The sequence below is a fragment of the Rhipicephalus sanguineus genome, chromosome 6, assembly GCF_013339695.2.
Source record: "Rhipicephalus sanguineus isolate Rsan-2018 chromosome 6, BIME_Rsan_1.4, whole genome shotgun sequence".
In the NCBI taxonomy this organism is placed as follows: domain Eukaryota; kingdom Metazoa; phylum Arthropoda; class Arachnida; order Ixodida; family Ixodidae; genus Rhipicephalus; species Rhipicephalus sanguineus.
Genome location: NC_051181.1, coordinates 59,418,941 through 59,435,748, shown reverse-complemented (window position 1 = coordinate 59,435,748; position 16,808 = coordinate 59,418,941). Strand labels below are relative to the sequence as shown.

At 45.5% G+C, this 16,808-nt stretch overlaps 1 protein-coding gene across 1 annotated transcript; it reads left to right on the top strand.

Annotated features, from left to right (window-relative positions):
* Nucleotides 1-7,640: 7,640 nt before the first annotated feature.
* On the top strand, nt 7,641-9,622 carry LOC119397875 (uncharacterized). Its single transcript, XM_049416779.1, has 2 exons — nt 7,641-8,454; nt 9,510-9,622. Exons 1-2 carry the CDS (start codon nt 8,232-8,234, stop codon nt 9,590-9,592), a joined length of 306 nt encoding a protein of 101 aa, XP_049272736.1. The 5' UTR covers nt 7,641-8,231; the 3' UTR covers nt 9,593-9,622.
* Nucleotides 9,623-16,808: the final 7,186 nt, after the last annotated feature.

Below are 16,808 nucleotides of genomic sequence, written 5' to 3'. Positions count from 1 at the left end.
AACCAATACGAGTGCACTTCCGAGGAACGCGCTACGCTATAAATCAGTGTAATTTTACTGAGACCCCGAGGAAGTGGATCATGCGCTTATGGGCTTCCTTGGCAACCAAGCAACCAATACAAGTGCACTTCCGAGGAACCCACTACGCTATAAATCATTGTAATTTTTGAGAAGTAGGGCAGCAGGCACTGTGCCATTTTTCGTCATTCTACGGAGAGCGTTGGTACCTGCTAAACGCATATAAGGCATTATGCGCACTTTGTTGATGCTGTGCCTGATGACGATGAAGAATTATGGCAGAGTCCTTTGTAATGGGTTGGAAGCATTCAACAACCTACTCGTTGCGCAATTCGCATTGTGTGACGCCTGGTTACAGAATTCGCGTTGTGCGACGCTTGGTGCTTATTTTACTCTTCTACCACGCTATATTGCATATGCTAATGTGGTTCCTTCCCGACATGAAGCCTGTATAGGACCTTTTTGCAAAGCAGTTTCAAGCACCGGCATGGTTGAATACTGGGCTCCCACGCAGAGGGCCCAGGTTCGAACCTCATTCCATCCTGGAATTTTTTTCTTATTTCGTTTTTTTTCTTATTTCGAGTGATACTGGTTACGGACACCGGCGGCGGCGGCGGCGGCGGACAACTACGGCGCCAAAAACGGCCGGTGAAATGATCTCATAACAGCTTTCGCTGCAAAAGGGAGCCGTCCGGCGACCTAACAGCTCGTCACTATGAGTGGGTCATAGTAGGCCTTGAGGCGCTCCACGTTGACTATGTCGCGCCCTCGACGGCGCATGTCCGAAGGTGGTTCGATGGGTTCGATCAAGTAGTTGACCGGGGATGTGCGCTCGACGACCCGGTATGGGCCTTCGTATTTCGGCAGCAGTTTTGAAGAGAGGCCACTTGCAGTGGTAGGGACCGAGAGCCATACGAGCGCTCCAGGGAGGAACGTAGGCTCAGAAGTGGTGGTGCCATCGCGAATGCTCTTCTGCAGCTCTTGTTCCTGCGTCGTAAATGTCTTGGCAAGCTCGCGACACTCTTCAGCAAGCCTGGCTGTGTCAGAAATAGGCGCACACTCGGATGGATCTGGCTTGTATGGAAGTATCGTGTCGATGGTGTGCGACGGGTGCCTTCCGTACAGTAAGAAGAAGGGTGAAAAACCAGTAGTGCTCTGAGGGGCGGTATTATAGGCGTAGGTGACGAAGGGCAGAATGGCATCCCAATTGGTGTGATCGGCGGCGACGTACATTGACAGCATGTCGCCGAGCGTGCGGTTAAAGCGTTCGGTTAGGCCATTCGTCTGCGGGTGGTAAGCAGTAGTTTTGCGGTGAACAGCATGGCACTCTTTCAGAATGGCTTCCACGACTTCTGATAAGAAGACACGGCCTCGATCGCTGAGAAGCTCTTGGGGTGGACCGTGACGCAGTATGAATCTGTGTAGTAGGAAGGAGGCAACATCGCGCGCTGTAGCCGCTGGGAGGGCGGCGGTTTCGGCGTATCGCGTTAGATGGTCAACAGCGACGATGGCCCAGCGGTTACCAGCCGAAGTCAGAGGAAGTGGCCCATACAAATCGATGCCCACGCGCCCAAACGGACGGTTAGGGCAAGGTAATGGTTGTAGACCTGCAGGCGACACGTGCGTTGCAGGTTTTCGGCGTTGGCAATCGAGGCAGGAGCGAACGAACTTCTGCACGTAGCGGTACATCCCACGCCAGAAGTATCGTTGTCGAATGCGGTGGTAAGTTTTGGATACCCCAGAGTGCGCGCATTGCGGGTCAGAGTGGAAGGCTTCGCATATTTCAGAACGCAGACTGCGGGGTACCACTAGTAGCCACTCGCGGCCGTCGGCGTTGTAATTGCGTCGGTGCAGGAGGTCGTCACGAACGGCGAAATGGTGGGCTTGACGACGCAACGCGCGAGTGGATGGTGTTGCCGACGGATCAGTGAGCAAGTCGATCAGCGACGTGATCCATTTATCCTTGCGCTGTTCGGTAGCGATGGTGTGAACGTTGATTGAAGCAACGGCCATGTGAGGTACTGAGCAGGGGGCATTGTCGTCAGGCAAGGGGGAGCGCGAGAGGGCGTCGGCGTCAGCATGCTGGCGTCCGTTGCGGTACAGCACGCGGATGTCGTAGTCCTGCAGGCGAAGTGCCCAGCGGGCGAGACGGCCTGAGGGATCCTTCAATGACGACAGCCAGCATAGTGCATGATGGTCGGTGGCGACATCAAATGGGCGACCATACAAATAAGGTCGAAACTTTGTAAGGGCCCATATGATCGCCAGGCACTCTTTTTCCGTGACTGAGTAATTGGTCTCGGCTCTGGTCAGCGTACGGCTTGCGTATGCCACGACATATTCGGGGAACTCTGGTTTGCGCTGCGCAAGGACAGCGCCGAGGCCTACACCACTGGCGTCCGTGTGTACCTCCGTTGGGGCTGTAGGATCGTAGTGGCGTAGTATGGGAGGAGACGTCAACAAACGACGGAGCTTTGCGAACGCGTCGTCACACTCGGACGACCACGAATTTAGGAGTCCGTTACTTCTAAGGAGCTTCGTCTGCGGCGATATGATGGTGGCAAAGTTTCGTATGAAGCGTCGAAAATACGAACACAGTCCTACGAAACTGCGCAGTTCTTTTACGGACGTAGGTTTGGGAAATTCTGCCACGGCCCGAAGCTTGGCCGGATCGGGAAGGATTCCGTCGTTGGACACGACGTAGCCGAGGATTGTCAGCTGCCGTGCTGCAAATCGGCACTTCTTCAGATTCAGTTGGAGGCCGGCGTTGCGCAAACGCGTCAAAACATGCCGCAGACGTTGGAGATGCGTGGAGAAGTCCGGAGCGAAAACCACGACGTCGTCCAGGTAACACAAGCACGTGTGCCATTTCAAGTTGCGCAGAACGGTGTCCATCATGCGCTCGAAGGTCGCGGGCGCATTACACAGACCAAACGGCATGACGTTGAACTCGTACAAGCCGTCGGGCGTGACAAAGGCTGTCTTCGGTCGAGCGTCATCCGCAATGGGTACTTGCCAGTACCCCGAGCGCAAATCAAGAGACGAAAAGAATTCGGCTCCTTGCAGGCTGTCAATTGCGTCGTCGATTCGCGGCAGCGGATAAACATCCTTGCGAGTGATCTTGTTGAGCCGTCGGTGGTCCACACAGAACCGCACGGAACCGTCCTTCTTCGCAACGAGAGCAACGGGAGACGCCCATGGGCTGTCCGAGGGCCGAATAACGTCGCGTCGAAGCATATCGTCGACTTGCTCATTAATGACCCGCCGTTCTGCGGGAGACACGCGATATGGACGTTGCCGCAGTGGTGGTTGGGCGCCGGTGTCGATGCGATGCGTAACAGCGGAAGTGCGGCCGAGAGAAGTTTGCCCGACATCGAAAGAAGAACGAAATTCTTCCAGCAGGCACAGAAGTTGGGAACGCTGGACCGATGTGAGGTCGTCAGCAATGGAGGACCTAAATACATCAGCAGGTGACGAATCGGACGCGGAAACAGCACTGAGCGTACCGGAACTGGGACAGTGCGTGTCATCGGGTGCGTCCATAATTTGTGCGTCTTCAAGGGGCTCCACTCCGCCAAGACATTCCTCTCGCACCAGCGTAACAATGTATGGAGATGGGTTGTGAACAAAAATAGCGGTAATGCCCTGAGTGACCTGGACGGTCGCGAAAGGTACCAGCAAGCCTCTCCTTGTGCAAACGTGGTCAGATGGCGAAATGAGTGCAATGGTGTCGGAGAGACCGGCACAGTCGACTGACACAGCCGTCGACGAGTTTGGAGGCACTTTGGTATCGTCTTTGACGAGGATCTTGCTCGATACCGATGAAGTGTCTGCCGGCGTCAGATCTGAGAACGGGGAGAGTTCGATTTCGGCTTGTGCGCAATGAATTACGGCGTCGTGGCGGGAGAGAAAATCCCATCCCAGGATGACGTCGTGAGAGCATGCAGCAATTATAATGAACTCGACATCGTACAGAACGTCCTGAATGACGACGCGAGCTGTGCATATTGCTGTAGGATGAATACTCTGGGAGCTGCTTCGCCACAAGGTACATATATAAACTGACTCAACCTTACATGTCGGATAGAGGTGACTAGGTATAGAAACACCAGACATATGAAGAACTTCTTTGGCTTTGCAAACTGAGTGGTAGTTATAATGCAACTGGCATGCTGTGTCATGCTGAAACTCATAATAAAAAGAACAAAACTAAAATTTATTTACCTTAGACATTACAATTGGTACATCAAACTTCGCTTTGCTCTGTACAGCAACATTTTGTACGCACTGTTTTTACATTATGGTGTGAAAAGGTCGCCATTTAAGGAGCATCAAGTTGTACAGTGATTACTAGTAGGTATATTCCCTTGATAACAACTGTGGACTGTGGTATGTGCTGCTATTTGGATAAAGAACTCCTACTCATGCGTGTGCACTCATGACATTCTAACTAATGTTCATATGAAAGGAACAAAGATGCTTTAACATGACTTGTGTTTTGTTGCTGGACTCTGCTGTTGATAAGGCATGTCACCTCTACATTCTAATCATTTTGTTACCTTAATATCATTCTTGTTCACAAGAACACCACACCCTTTGTTCAAAGCTGCTGTGTAAGGCAGGCATGAAGGGACGTTCCACTAACTAAGACACAAAGGTATGGCACCAATAGGCTTGTTGTTTATACTGACAGCAGCACCTTAGTTCATCGTTCATCACTTACTGTAATTACCCTAACAAATGTCACAAACGTCTTTTTTTTCTTGCACATTCTCACTAGGACATGTTACTGTCCATCTCAGTGTGTTTGTCAATTTGATGAATTAGAACTGGAGCACAAAAAGTTCATTATTTAGGTCACTGTTGCAAACCACATCGTTATCCTTGTAGCAGAGCAACAAAGTGCTGTTCAAAGTGCTCTAAAGGTGACGCATTCTGAATTTTCATTGCTATTCTTCGGTAACATTCAAGATTACTTCCACAATTTCATTTACTGCAGATCAAACCTTACTTTAATTACCACTTGTGCACGCATTTTGATTAATGTGATTGCATTCATGTGCTCCCTTAGACTCCTATGACATGATAAAAAAGTTGAGGACAATCTTGAGGAAGACGGAGAAAGACCCATCTCCTGCTGTTGAAGCCGAAAGGGCGAGTATTCCTAATTTTGAAAATTTGTTGTTGTTTTTTCTTTTTGTTGCTTCTGTGGCAAGCTATCTTGTGCAGCACAATTGATCTCAAGATGCCATAAACGTTACCTCTGGCTATTGAAACTGTACCCAACGGGCTGTTACTGAGGCCTAAACTTAGATTGTTCACATGTTGTGTGTGTTGCGCTACCAATGAAATAGGAGTTGCTGCCCCAGTCTATCTTGATCAGTGCACGGTTTTCGTGGTTTTTCCACATAAAACCCTGTAATGATATTTATTTTGCCCAGTATCTTTTTTTTTCATCTGAACATAGCAGCATTGCTGATCATGGTACTTCAGCAGCACTTGCTGTTGAAGTTGCACAATATGTGCATGTGCAACTTGTGCATGTTTTCTATTGTTAAAGGGGTTGTGAAAAGAAAATGAAGCTGCCCGGTTGTAATTTCTTCTGCTCCAATACAGATTAGACATGCCGATTCCGAAACATTTTGCCGATTCCGAAATATTTCGGCGCAATATTCAGTCTATAATTAATGACGCCTGTTTGAACTCACAGTTGTCTTGGGCCATAAGCACTGACGTGTGACGTCATCCTAATACAAGTTGTACACACAGCGTTAGCTTTATTTTGCTCTAAAATGATAGATTTATGGAAACTTAGAAAAGAAAGAAATAACACCACTGGTTTGCGCCCCGAGTTGCATATTGTGCAACTACAGCAAGTGATCTCCTTGGTTCCGCTTTCAAGCACATCCGGGCCTCCGCCCTGCCCGGCTCCGTTACATGTTTAATCTTGCCCATCTTGCTTTCCGTGTTGCCTTCGCTCTCTCGGTGCAGCGGTGTAGTTTTTTCTTACTGGTTGGTTGGCTCAGTCCTCGATGTGCCAACCGTGTGCATCGTCAGACAGTGTCGCACAAGTTATTGCAGTAGAAACGATGTTCGCGTTCACAAGCTTCAAACACCCGGAGTGGATCTACTAACTGCTACGTTAGGATCGCATGGGCGCCGGCGGCGCGGCAATGGAAGCGGTATGATGCGGCAAACCTCGGTCAACCATGGCTGAGCAGGCGTAGTCGTCGTCATGTTTTGTCGACGACGGAGAATTCTCATTGGCTGACTTAGGATGATGTGAGAGCTTGGAAACCGAAATTGTGGTTTTATAACCATTAAATGAACTTGTATGATGAAACAAGTCAATGTTTATTATTGAAAGGATGGCCAGGATTCAGGATACATATGTAGTTGAAAATTTTCGCAATACGTTTCATGACCCCTTTAATGATGCTAGACGAAATAAGACATTCGGAAAAGAGCTTTCCTTTTTTGGTGTTTGTGTGCATGCGTGTGCTATTGTCAATACACGATCATGGTGTCTGCAATTTAAAAGGAATTCCCATGATTTTTTTTCTTTCCTTTGTGAAGTAGCTGGATATCTGTATAGGTTTTTAAAGAGCACTTGTTCAGAAAATGGAATGATAGTAAATTACACATCCAACTGCAACTAGAAAATGAAATAGGCTGGCCCTAATCAAGCAAAGGGGGGGTAAGCATGGGAGGTGAAAATAAAACAATAACAATAAATGTTGGGTCCCAGAACCACCATATGATTATGAGGGACGCCGTAGTGGAGGGCTCCACGAATTCCATTTACCTGGGGTTCTTTAATATGCACCTAAATCTAAGCACACGGGCCTCTAGCATTTTGCCACCATCGAAATGCTGCCATTGCAGCCGGAATTCCATCTTGCGACCTGCAGGTCAGCAGCCAGGTTCCATAACTGCTAGACCACTAGAGCACTTAAAGTGAAAATAAAAGATGGAGCTCGTGCGACATGTACTTTGATAGAGTAGGGTTGGTTCTGTTTTGTTAATTGTTGATCTAAATAGTTGCTGCGACTATTTGAAAGACTCAGCCTATGCATTTTTGAGAGCTCTGTCTACCCAGAGTGTGATAAAATGCTGCTAAATCTGCGATATTAAGAGTGATATACTGGCACCGTACTTGAGGTATGCAATTAAAAAGTTTTGCATTCAATGCATTGATGCTTACCGCTGCGCAATTTTTGCCAGATTGTGCTGAAACACGAACTCTGCTACATCGCTCCAAAATGAGGTAAATCTGCGCAGAGGAGTGTGCTCCAGCTCTTAGAAACGAAAGAGCGCTACTTGATTTAAAGGACTCATTGTGCGGGCTACCGGATCTGTGGCGCACGCTGCAATCCAGACTTGTTGTCATTGCGGTAATAGCGCTGCAGTGGCTGTTTTTACTTAATGTCATATCAGTGCAGAAGCTTCAGTACTCTTCATTTGGGAACCGGTTACCAGTCACACTGGCAAAGGTCTTGCGACTTCCATTGCAGTGCGGCCGCAGCGCCAGAGCAGTGTCATCATTGGAGACATTCAGTAGAAAGAAGTTCATTTGAATATCATGGGGATGCCTACCAAGTTCGAGTTAAAGTAACAAAAGGGATAAACTGAAAGGTTGTAAATGATCCGAGCAGCATTTTGGCCAAGTTGGTAATTGAAAACTTCAGTGTGACAGCGCAACGAAAAACATGGAAATAGTCATGTCTTCTCTGTTGTCCGTGTTTTTCATTGTGCAATCGACTGAAGCTGTAAATGATGATGAAAGGCCTCGAAACACGTCTGGAACTATCCCCTTTCGTTCAAAAAACAGAAATTGATGATCATCTTTCTGTTTTTGTGTCTCAAAAAATGATCGCGATCACTCCTTGAGCTATTTGGTAATATGCCTGTTAAAGGAGTACTGACATGAATTTTAAATATATTGGATTATTGCTGTAAATAAGAGCGCTTCTGTCGAGAACTCTGAAAGGGTATCATGGTGCCTAGAAATACATCACTGCATCTTTAATACCGCCACCTTAAAAAATACAGTTTCGGTTTTGATATTGAGGTGGTGGTTTCAAACAGCAGCTGAAAAAAAAAGAAACAGTGGCCGAAAATTGTTTACCCCAGATGTTAAAATTGAAACATCATAGTTGTTCTTTGCTATGTGGAAATGAACTGCTCTTTTGCTCAACGGATGCTTTTGTGGTATGCAGGTTAACATCGGCGGAGGCGTTTTGGTTGAGAAAACGCTCCTGGAGCGCCTCCATTCTCACTGCAGTGGGCCTACAAAGTTCGCCAGGCATCTTCTCCGGAGTGTTTTTACTCTGAAGGAGATGCGTGGCAAATCGCTCTTCCGGAAGGGCAGCAATGCCAATAAGAATGCCGAAGTTAAGGAGGCACTGGACCCAGTCAGGGTCAACGCAGTGATCGGTGAGTTACTAATGATGCCATGTAGATTTTTTTTCTCATATTCTTGTTTCAGATTTCATATTTGTGTCTTGATGTTGTGTGTATGCGGGGCTGAAAGCAAAATGTCGCTCTACCATTTTTTATCTGTTTCTTAGTTCAAATCACTATTGCCATGACTTCTGTTAGCATAACATACACTGTATGAATTATTTTTGCTGATGGCATGTTATAATAACACCTCCAGTAAAGGATGGCGAAATTGCAAATGCCAGGCTGAAAGTTTTGTGGGTCACGAAAGTGCTTACTAAATGCAAGATTTGACCAGCTGTTTCAGCCATTGTATCATCAGTAACGCCAACTCACCCTTGTTAGGAATAAAAAGGGTGCTATTCTTGAGTTTGGGGGAAAAGGCTCTTTCAGGCTGGCAAGCCTCGATAAGTCACCTGCTGCAAGATGGTAGTGAATAAATAAGTTAGTTAGTAAAAATGACTAGTTACGTTATCATTTGTTGCACTTAACGAATTGTCCGAAGTGTTGAAATTATGCTATCGGGAACAGGTAGTGTTTCAACAAGTTGATCTGATGGAAGGCAAGTCAAGTCCATTTGTCGAAGCATTGGCTCTTGTAACATTCCCTTTTTTTTCACTTTGTTCAGTGCGTGCTCATGATCGCTAAGATGTGCGGCTACGTATTCCATTTATTAACGGTGTCCTGCAATGCTGGCAGTAATTAAGTATAAATTATTTTAAGTCTCTTTATGAAAAGATAGCTTTTACGCACATTAATTTTTTTCATGGTTAAACCATGAAAACCATGAAGACCTACAATATTGTAAATCACGGTTAAAAACAAATTGTATTTTTGCTTTTAACCATGATTGACACTATTGTAGGTTTTACGGTGCATGTATGTGCCACCATTCATGTAGGGCAGTGCCTACTGGTTCAGCTTGAACAGTCATAAAGTGGTCCAGTGTCCATTCTGCACAGTATTTGCCAGTTAGATAATCAATGTCAAATATTTACTGCTGTGAAGTTTTTTTTTTAAAACTGTCAACCTTTTCACATTTTTTGCAGGCTACACATGCAGCAAGTTTTCCACTTCAACACTGCAGCTGAAGAATAGCTTGTCGTCGATGTTGGCACGAGAGCTCAGGTGATGTGCTGCGCACACGAAGTATTTATAATATTAAAGGACGATTTGTTGAATACACTGCATCCTGCTTACTGCGATCCATGCAAATGCTGGTCCTACATACATTTGTTGGTACACAGCGGAGGCAGTGGATGGCATGGCTACCAGCCAACTTTAACTGTACCGTCTTGCGGTCCTAGCTGTTATGATCTCGGGTGAAATTTCTGATCTGAGGAACAATTTTGCAAAGAAGCAAGTTGACACGAATTTGTCACATATTCAACATGATATTGGCAGAATTGTGACTTAATGAAACACTTCAAATATTAATTGATCAGAAATAGAGTAATTAAGAATGCACGAGAGGGGGGGCTCAGTAATTAAGAATGCACCAGAAGCGCAGTTACCAAGAACGCACCAGAAGCACAGTAATCAAGAATGCACCAGAAGCACAGTAATCAAGAACGCACCACAAATGCAGTAACCAAGAAGTAATCAGAAACGCGGTGGCCAAATACATGCAGAAACTCATCAAGCACTCATCACAAGAACTCATCACAATTTAATCAGGATTTCTGGTAGTTCTGTTGAGAATTGTGTACAAGCATTCAGCAGACACTCAACAAAAATTTTTGTAAGGGCTGACATCGCAGCAGAAGATATGTTAAGTGTTTCTAACTCTATACAGTACTGATACTTCCATAAATAGATAACGCGTACTTTCGAGGGAAAGACACGCGTGTTTGTTATAAGCGTTGTAAAAAAATAATTCATTATATCATGATGCCAGATCTGACACACAAGTTCAGAGCAATGCATACCCTGGTGGTTGAGTTTGTCCAAGTTTCACTTCCATCTCACGGTCACGCAAACGTTTTGCAATAAGTTTTGCGGATAAAAGAATGAAGGAAGTTTTCATTGGAAATACCTTCATATAACTTTGGTTTACACTCGGCAAACAAGAGTCGCGAATCTGAAGAACGAAAGCCATGCGAAGCGATCCGAAACCTGTACTTGGCATCATTGTCATGGTGGCCCAAGCGCCGCTAAATGAATTCGCGTAGAAATAGCGCCAGATGCCCCTCTTGGTATTATAGTAAGAAACTCTATGACGGGTAATAAAGTGTCTCCTGAAGTCACATGGCTAAAGTGTATTTTTGACATATTTGAAGAAAAGAACTGCAGCCACAAGTGTGACATCGGACTGTCTACACCGTAAGACGGTCTAATACCGCCAACCTAACTCGTAAAGTCAAGTTAGGTTGGCGTGGGTTCGTTTCAAGCATCGGTTAGGTTGGGCTTGCTAGCATCCATTTAAAAAATACACGTTATTAACTTTCGTTGACAAAGAAACCAAGATATATAGCCGTACAAATCGAGACGCGCAGTCTCCTTGAAGGCAGCGGCGCGCTCCACCAGGCCAGAGTTCCTTCGCATCGTTTCCGTGATTGTGAACCAGCACCACGTTGCTTCGGCGGCCACATTGAGGAAAAAAGGGGAGACTTGGAGGAGATTGTAGTTGTCACCGACGGTCTCCGACAGTGGCACAACGAAGCCAGTGGCGTCCGCTTAGCTTCTACCCAGCTGGAACCACGCTCGTGTTATGGTCCTGCTGAGTCCGATTGTGCGAGCGAGAACGTCCATGTACAGAAAAGTGCCGCTGCTGGTAAAGCCGAGATACGCGATACTGGTGTTTGCTGAGACGGATCCGAAGACATGCGTCCAGCACACTGAAGCAGCGGCACTTCTCACGCAGAGCGGGTTTGCCACGCCCAGGTGCAGCTCCCGAAGCGCTGTCGTTGAATGAATGTAGTTTGCGAGACAAGAAAAGACGCTCTCATCAGACTCGCATATATCTAGCGATACGCAAGTGAAGTGATCCAACGCAGGTAGTCGTTGTAAAGCATCCACTGTCCCGCTTTGTTCTCCTGAAATATCAATGCTTGAAAAAGCGCTGAACGACATGAGGTTTATTCCAGACGTCTGTATGTAATTTGTGAAAGAAACACGTGCCGACGATTTCTCCTGCGCCAGTGCTTCGAGGACTTCGGGCAACGTTGCATAATCTGCAGTATCCGCATGCGAGAGTTCTAGCTTCTTGAGATGTCTGTTTCTCGGCAACACAGAGAAGAAAGCAATCCAGTTATTTCTGTGCCACAAGGCGTATGGAAGCGTGAGCTCTTTCAACGTTTCGTTCTCTGCCAGTGCCTCTGCGAAGCGCTTGGAAGTGACCTCGGATATTTTGGCGTATTGGAACCGCACTTCGCAAATAGTTAGTTTCTTGAGGGCAGTAGATTCTGCAATTATCCTCGTCAAGGAACGCACGGTTAATTCGCCGCCGCACGCGTTAGAAATCTCTAGCGCAGTAAGCGTGCCATTGCGAACGAGCGTATCTACAAGAAACAACCCTTCCTGATCTACATCGTCGCCAAAAACCTTCAGACTTGTGAGCACTCGGTTACTTCTCACATATTCGCCGAAGGGCCCGTGCGCCGTGAGAGACTTCCAAGACGCCGACAGGTCAAGCGACTTCAACGTTGAGTTCGCGAGCAGCGCGTCGATAAATGCATTTGGCGGCTCGTAGTACGCTAAACAGCCTTCGAAGGCAAGGGAAGTTAAACAGGTTGTAGCTCTCAAAAGTACCGATATGGCGGCGACAAGAGGATCTGGCCTCTCAAGCACGGTACAGCAACTAAGCTCTTCGAGACTTAGAAGCCTGGGAAGAAGTTTTATTATATGGGTCTGCAAGGGCTGTTCAATGGTGAAATGCAATCTAAGCTTCTTGATTCTTGCGTTAACGGGCAGTTCATTGAAGACGAATTTGTTGAGCGGCGTTTGGAACATGTCCCTGAGTTTGAGGCCGGTGATGCAGATGTGCGATCTCAGCAACCACCGGAGGAATGTATTTGCCCGGTACGAACCTGGGCTGGAAGGAGGTATCAGGTTGATTTCCATTGGACGAAAACTGACCAAGGACAACGATGCACTGCGTTCTTCTCTGAGTTGCATGCCGATGTGAAAGAGCAGTTTGTTGCACATGGGGAGAAAATGGATGATCTGGCATACTTGATCTTCGCATGCCGTACACACTAGTCGGCAATGTTCCACACCTTCGCAATAAGCAATGTCCCTGGGGTCGCCGCTTTCCTCTGCGAAAGAAGCGAGTGATGCTTGATCTCTTTCCGTAAAAGTGTTTTCCATTGCGCTCCTCTGAAGCACTGCCGCAGCCCGTTACCAGGTGCAGCCTGCGCGAGAGGAATGATATATTCTGTGCTTGCTCGGTTCCCACCTACGCAACCGCGATCAGTGATGTTTATAGGAGGCGCAGGCAGATTCGCTGTACAATAGAAACAAAATCTTTGTACCGGGCATTATGATGTAGCACTTAAGCATCATTCATTTCAACGATTTAGCCAAAATACGGAAGCCTTAAGTGATCTGAGGCACCATTTTGGCACATATTAGCCAACACCAGCCATTAGAAACCATCATGTAGTAAACTTCAAACAATACCAACCAACGCCAGCAATCATTCATACATAATTAGCGGATATTAGTCAACATTTAGCGAGCACCAACCGATAGCAGACAGTATTAGGGGACTTTTGTTATGATTTCGGCAGCACTACCAAACAATGGCCACCATTCAGAAAACACCACTGAACCTTCACCCTCATTTAAACCATACGAGTGGGTAACAGCTATAATGTAAACAATAGCGGACATCAAGCAGCTATTTTTAACCACTTCTGGTAGTCTACTTGTCAATACAGCAAGTCAGGCAACCTGTCTCGTGTTCTCTGGAGTGGGCTTCTTTCTATCTGCGCCGATTGCTTTATAGCGTAGCTCCTAAGTGCCCGTCCTGCTGTTTCGGTACGATGTTTGTTTCATTCAGATACCCTAAAGGCCCAGAAGGCATTACATAGGGGGGGGGGGGTTGATTACAATGGATAGGGCAAATTGATAACATACATTCTAAACAAGAAATATTAATTAGAACAACAAGAATAAGTAAACAAGAAATCGTGCGAAAAGAGCCACGTATGAGGGTATTATACAAGTACAATGCCTCAAGAAAAAGCACTCACAAGGTAGAAGTTCATTATATGCTTGAAACAGTTAACAATAACCATCAGCAGTATCACATGGAAATGATAAAAAACAGCAATCATTTGAACAAGGCAAGAGAGACATAATAAGCATACTTTACGAAGCATAAAAAAATTACAGATTTGACTGTACATCAAGAGATGCAAGTGTAAAAAGCGAACACCAGTGATGTTAGTGTAGAATTTATGTTTTAGCTTCCATTTTGTTTATCACTTATTTTCGTTAGGGAAGAGGAAGACGTGCTGCCGATAAAGATTAGCTCAGAGTTTTAGAAATGACTATATATAAACTATTTACAAATCAGTCATGATTTACGATGCCTGCGATGTTAGCAAGGAGAATATTCCATTCACGAATGGCGAGGAGAAGTGGCAAGTAAAATAATAGATTAGTGCGGGTGAAAATAGGTTGAATTTTATGCTGGTGATCGAGTCGCGAAGATGTATGGCGAGCTGGCGTCATATTGAAGGTATCGTGGGACGACTGATTGTAGTGAAGCTTGTGAATGAAGGACAATAGTACCAGCGACCTGCGCTTTTCTAGAGGAGCCAATGCAAGTGAAGATTTGCTTTCAGTTACACTTGATGTTCATAAGTATTTTTTTGTGATGAAGCGAGCAGCCTTATTTTGTAGCGATCCCAATTTCTTTTTGAGGTAGGCCTGATGCGGATTCCAGATAAAGGAGGCGTATTCAATTTTAGAGCGTACTAAAGTCTTATAGGCAAGAAGTTTTGTCTCTGAGTTAGCTGGATGCAAGTTCCGCCTTATGAAGCCAAGCGATCTGGATGCTTTACTAACAATTGCGTCTATATGAGCGTTCCATGACAGGTCTCATGACAAATAAACACCAAGGTATTTTACTGTGGATGCAGAGTCTATGGACATGTTCAATGTGTAATCGCATACCACGGAGTTAACTGTAGTCCCGTTTCTGATAGCCTTTGTTTTATTTACGTTAATTTGCATTTGTCACTCATTGCACCATTTACTGAGATTTTCTAGGTCAGACTGAAGGTTGCAGGTATCCTTAGGGTTAGTGTCTTTTTCTGTAGATTACGCAGTCGTCCGCAAGTAATCTGGAAGTGGAATGCATACCATTACTAATATCGTTATTATAAACTAAAAACAAGATAGGCCCCGGCACGGAAGCCTGCGGTACTCCGGATTTGATGTGAATTAACGAAGATGAATGATCAATAAAAAAAACGGATTGGTACCGGTTCGTTAAGAAGTTGGTAATCCACCCATCAATTTTTGTATTTATGTTAGGACATGTCAGTTTATGGATAAGCCGCAAGTGAGGAGCCTTGTCAACAGGCTTAGTCTACAAACATAGCATCAATTTCATGCAAAGAATGAGCAGAGTTATGCAAGTTATTAATGTATTCGAACAGTTGCGTTTCGCAAGAACGACCAAAAGGTGCAGTTAAAATGTTACGTATTGCAGGTTTTCACGTTTCAGGTGGCTTAGGGCAGATACCATCAGGACCAGAAGCCGAATTAGTCGGAATACGATTGATGCAGGACTGTATTCTTTCCGGGGTGGTATTATTGTCAAGCATACTTGACTATAAAAGAGGAACCTAAAGGTTGCTTGGTACAGGGGTCTCATCCGTGAAAACAGACGAAAGAAACTCATTGAAGTTTGCAGCGACACGTGCCGGAGAAAGAATGTTACTATTCCTGGATAACGACACCGTCGAATTTGATGCGTAGTTAGGGTTAAAAATTTGCGAAAACTTTTTCGTGTCATTACGAAGCATGTTTGAAGTGGTCGTGGTTGAAAAATTTATTTTTGGCTGTTGTTATTTCGGTTCTGCATAAGCGCACGTGCTTGCGATAAAGCCTCCAATCTTCCTCAGATGCTGTTAGTTTGGCTATGGAATATAAACGTTTTTTTTTGCGTTTTACATGCGTCCCAAACCAAACGCATAGCGCGCATGTGGTTATTTTGGCTTTAGGGATATGCTTTTTTAAGTGTAATCAGCTTGTCACGAATGAGTGCCCCGTTTATATTGGCGTCGCGTTGATGCGATGATTGTAAAAAATCAATAGAAAAGGCGGAAATGTCAGAGACAAGACCGTCTACATTCGCCCGGGTATAATCAAATATTACCTTCTTTCTGTTTTCACGGTTTTGCAGAGCGCATACGACCTCACAATGCCAGATATTGTGGTCGCTGATGCCATCCAGTACATTTACCGAAACATTATTTCGTTCCGTAGGGAATATAAGGTCTAAAAGCGAATCACCCCGCGTAGAAACAGAGACCACTTGATGCAAATCAAAAGACGAAAGCACGTCAAGAAAATGTTGGCATTCACGTTTTCTTGTGCCATCCAGGGGTCTGCATGATTGCCATTCAATATTAGGATAGTTGAAATCATGGGCAAGAAATATTCGCGACGTTGGGTACTTCTTTCGAACAAAACTTAGACTCATTTAGGTAATCAGGAAATTCGTGAGATGGATCAGGTGGGCGATAGTAGACTTCCATGACACAGGTAGTACGTATGGGCAGAGAAAGAGCGATCCACAAGATTTCGAGGCATAAGGGAGTTTCAATAACGCAAGTTTCCAAACTAGTTTTTATCGCAACTTACACACCGCCACCTCTCGATTCAACCCTATATTTCTGAAAAATTCGGCAGATCCTACGTTCCCTGGGCATCGATGTTATGCGAAGCATGCACAGCAAGGGGATGTGTGTCGTAATTTTTCACATTGAGCGAAACGTTACGGAATGACGCAAGAGAAATGTGCAAATGGTATACGCACACACATATTTTGAAGAGTCGCACATGTGTTATATAACCAGTTGTTTAGAGTTAATTTTTCAATTGCCTAACGACACCAACAGCAACATAGGTGTTACCAACACCAGACGCAGTAAGCTGATATGTAGTGCTTACATTCTTCCATACTGGAAAGCGCGAATTCGAATAGGACAACGAAGGAAAACAGATGCACAGGACAGGCGTTACTCGCAACTAAGCTTTATTCAGAAAAGTTCCCATAGATATGTACACAGCCGAGTGGCATGCGCCGGGGCACTGCACGTGCGTTACAGTTAGAGTTGCAGTTGTCAGAGTTGCGCTACAGTTGTTATGTTTATACTTATCTGTTATGA